The sequence below is a fragment of the Bison bison genome, unplaced genomic scaffold, assembly GCF_000754665.1.
Source record: "Bison bison bison isolate TAMUID 2011002044 unplaced genomic scaffold, Bison_UMD1.0 scf7180017864068, whole genome shotgun sequence".
In the NCBI taxonomy this organism is placed as follows: domain Eukaryota; kingdom Metazoa; phylum Chordata; class Mammalia; order Artiodactyla; family Bovidae; genus Bison; species Bison bison.
In genome coordinates, this window is record NW_011494640.1 from 1,858,564 (window position 1) to 1,862,332 (window position 3,769).

General features: G+C 47.5%; 1 protein-coding gene across 1 annotated transcript in view; it reads right to left on the bottom strand.

Annotated features, from left to right (window-relative positions):
- Positions 1–3,684, bottom strand: part of SPOCD1 (SPOC domain containing 1) — a 32,306-nt gene extending 28,622 nt beyond the window's left edge. Inside the window, exon 1 of the mRNA XM_010837083.1 lies at positions 2,608–3,684. Coding sequence (XP_010835385.1) covers positions 2,608–3,684 — 1,077 coding nt within the window. The remainder of the gene's footprint in view (positions 1–2,607) is intronic.
- Between the last annotated feature and the right edge of the window lie 85 nt (positions 3,685–3,769).

The window sequence follows — 3,769 nt, forward strand, 5'->3', positions numbered from 1 at the left end:
ACGCCCACACCTGCCCACACTCTACTCAGCCTTGGCCTCAACCACCTGCCCACCCCTGTCGCAGCACAGCCTCCATTCTTCTCCTGCAGCTGGCACCAGTTGCCATGGCAACCGGTTGGTTGGGATGCTGTGGGATGAGGGACCATGTCGCAGAGTCAAGGATGGGACTGAAGCAGAGAGCAGCCGTGGGTTGCTTCCTGTCAAGACGGGCAGGCACCTGCCTCCACCACCAAACTCAAACACCCCCTCAAAACACTGCAGACCCAGGAATCCCAATTGTGGGCATCTGGCCCACATAGATAATCTGAAATGGGGAGAAGCCAGATGCACAGGGGTTCACCCTGGCAGTCCTTGGAGAAGGACAATGTATAGTCAACAACAGATAACATTTCTGAGTATTTTTCTTGTACCAGGCACTGTGCTAAATGCCGAACACAGGACATGTCATCTCACCTGCCCCTTACCACTGCCCAATGAGTAAGTAATTTATTACCTCTATTTTACAGATGAGGAAATTATGCTTGGAAAGGTGAGGCCGCTTGCCTAGGTCACATTCAGACAGCAGCAAAGCCAGGCCTGAATGCCAATCTGTCAGCTTCTGAGCTTCATGCTCTTAACTACACGACAGTGACCAGAAATGAGAAAAGCAAGTCCCAGCCCACCCTCTGGTCCCAGCAGTGCCTGTAGACAGACATGATGCAGAGTTCAGGGAAAGCACAGATTTGCCAACTTGGAAACGTCTTCAAACTCTAAAGCATCTGAAAATCAAAGTAGAAGTCCCAGAACAATGAGGCACGGCATGAGCCTACTTATATATAAAAAGGTTCGATCAATATAAGATGTTCATATACGTATGCTGCTGCTGCTGCGTCGCTTTAGTCGTGTCCGACTCTGTGCGACCCCATAGACAGCAGCCAACCAGGCTCCTCCGTCCATGGGATTTTCCAGGCAAAAGTACTGGAGTGGGGTGCCATTGCCTTCTCCATCATATATGTACAGAAGTTCATAAAAAAGAAGACTGGAAGAATGCTAACCATTAATATCAAACAAAGGGCAACTGGGTCAGGAGACATTAAAAGGGATTTCCTCATTCTATGTCAACAAATTCACTGTAGAAACAATTTTTAATACCTAAAAAATCAAGTTATAAATTTTGATCTGCATGATCCCATTTCTAGGCAAAGAAAAGATATATATGTACATGAAAAAGATGGAAGAAAGGATATATACACCAAAATGTCAACAGGAGATAGCTCTGAATGTTGTTGGCATTATGGGGATTTTTATTTCTTCTTTAACTTCTATGATAAACGTGTATTCATTTTTTAATTAAAAATGAACGTTTTGAGTGATATTTACACAGATAATGTAATAGCATCTCTAATGTAATTATAGTATCAAATAGTGATAAATCACCACAGGCATTTATCACCACAGCTCATTGGTTCCTATCCTAGTTCAACTAATTTGCTTGTTTGACCTTGACATACTCACTTTACCTGTCCGAGCCTCAGTGTCTGCACCATTAAAATGGGTATATAGCAACAGCATCTTCTCTGTAAGGGTGTTAGGAGACTGAAGGTAAGTGCTTGGGAACAGTGCCCAGCATGTAGTAAGCATGCCAGGGGCCTTTACTACTGCAATGGTGGTGGGAATGCGCATAGCAGGAGTGCAGTAAGCGTTCTGGACAGACTGCCTGGGTCTGCATACTGGCTCTGTCCTTTACCAGCTGTGAGGCCCTGGGCCTGTAACCTCACCTCTCTGGGCTTCATGTGAAGACTAAATCAAAAGCACTCAGCACACAACACATATTCTATAGAGGTGATAAAAATTCAACTATGTGACTATGACATATAAAATAGATAACCAACAAGGAGCTACTATATAAAACAGGAAACTATACTCAATATTTTGTAATAACCTATAAGGGAAAAGAATCTGAAAAGAACATATATATACATATATATTCAGTTCAGTTCAGTCGTTCAGTCGTGTCCGACTCATATAATTGAATCACTATGCTGTACATCTGAAACTAACATGATGCTTCAATTTAAAAAAAATTCAACTATGTCAGAAATATACATCAAACACAGCAATGCCATCTTCTGCCCTTGGTATATAAACATATTGACCATGATTATTTATATTAATAAAATGACAATTATTAGCATCAATAAAAGAACAATGGAAAAAGGGAAGCAGTGAATACAGGGAACATGGCTAGGGACTGACTCCCTTGCTGTGTGAGCTTAGAAAACTTTGTTAACTTCTCTTAGCCTCAGCTTCCCCTGGGAATATAGGGCTAATGCCTATCTCACAGGACTATTGTTACACTCAAGGAAAAGCACATTTAACATAAATAGATTTACCTTGTGCCTTATGCTGTGCTAAGTACATTATTTCACATCATCATCTCATTTCTCCTCAAAACAATCCCATTAAAGTGGAACTAGAATTCCCTTTTCACACATGAGGTAACAGTTTAAAAAATATTCCAGGGCCACTCAACTAGGAAGTGGGCAGAGATAGGATTTGAACACAAGACTCACTGACACCAAAAGATAATGATGCCCTTCCCATCCCAACCTCTCAGAGTCAACTTACCAGTCTGGGGCCGCTTCCTGGGCTGGATTCTTCTGTTTGGTCCTGGTTGGAGCTGTCTGGCCATCTGTTAGTGCCCTGATCCTGGGCACCAGGCACTGGGTCCATTTTCAACTGTTTAGCACACTTGGAATTTCTCTGCCTCATAGATGGGCCTGAGCTAGCCTTGCTGGCTACAGGCTCCAGGAAGCTGGAGGGGGTGTCACCAAGTCCCTGCCCTGGCCTCCCCCCAGACACTGGTCGAGCCACGACCTCCAGCTCCTCCTGGTTGTGTGAAGCACCATGGCCATCACCATCACCAGGCCTCATGATGTGCTCAGCTTCTTGCTGTGCTGTGGAAGCCTTTCCAGACCCTCCCAGGCACAGCTCAGGGCTCTGGAGAGGATCCTGGGCAGCTAGCTGAAGTAACGGTCCTCCAGTGGGCACAGGGAAGCTCACAGGGTCACAGGGGCTGCCTGGCGGGGTCCCACCCCTTACAGTGGGCAAATATTCAAACTTCTCAATCCCTGAGTCACAGTCCACCCAACCTCCACCTGGGTGTCCAGGCCCAGACCCAGTGTCCTTGCAAGAGAGAGGACTGCACAGGCCTCCCAAGGACGCCACGTCAGCACCTTGCAGGGAGTCTCCCACAGCCTTGGGCTTGTCCCCACTCTGACCAAGCCATAAGAAGCTACCTTCCTGACCCTCTGAGGGGGTCTCAGACTTCCTGCTTTTCTTTCTTGCCCCCACACACCCACTACAAAGATTCCTGGGACAACTTCCAGCTAAGACATCGTGCAGAATAATCTGGACCCTCTTGAGGCCCTGAGCCCTCCCCTGGGCAGGCTCTGTGGGCAGCTGACGGCGGAGCCTGGAGCTGGGCACTGAATTCCGGTTCTGTCCCACAGTTTGCAGCCCCAGGACCACTGGATGGGCCGTGGCCTCTGGGCTAGCCTCAGGAGCACCCACTGCCTGGGAGCTGGCACCTTGACAAGACTCTTCCCTGAGGACCCTCTTCCCACTGCCAGCACAAACGGGGTCCCCCGAGCTCTCTCCTGACAGGTCTGGTGCCAGGCCTGACATGGAGCTGGTTTCTTCCATGTCCTCCTGGAAAAGCCCAAGGTTGTTGAGGGGACTGAGAACGGGGTCCTCTGTTCTGGGACCCGCTGGAGCTGCCTCCTGAGAC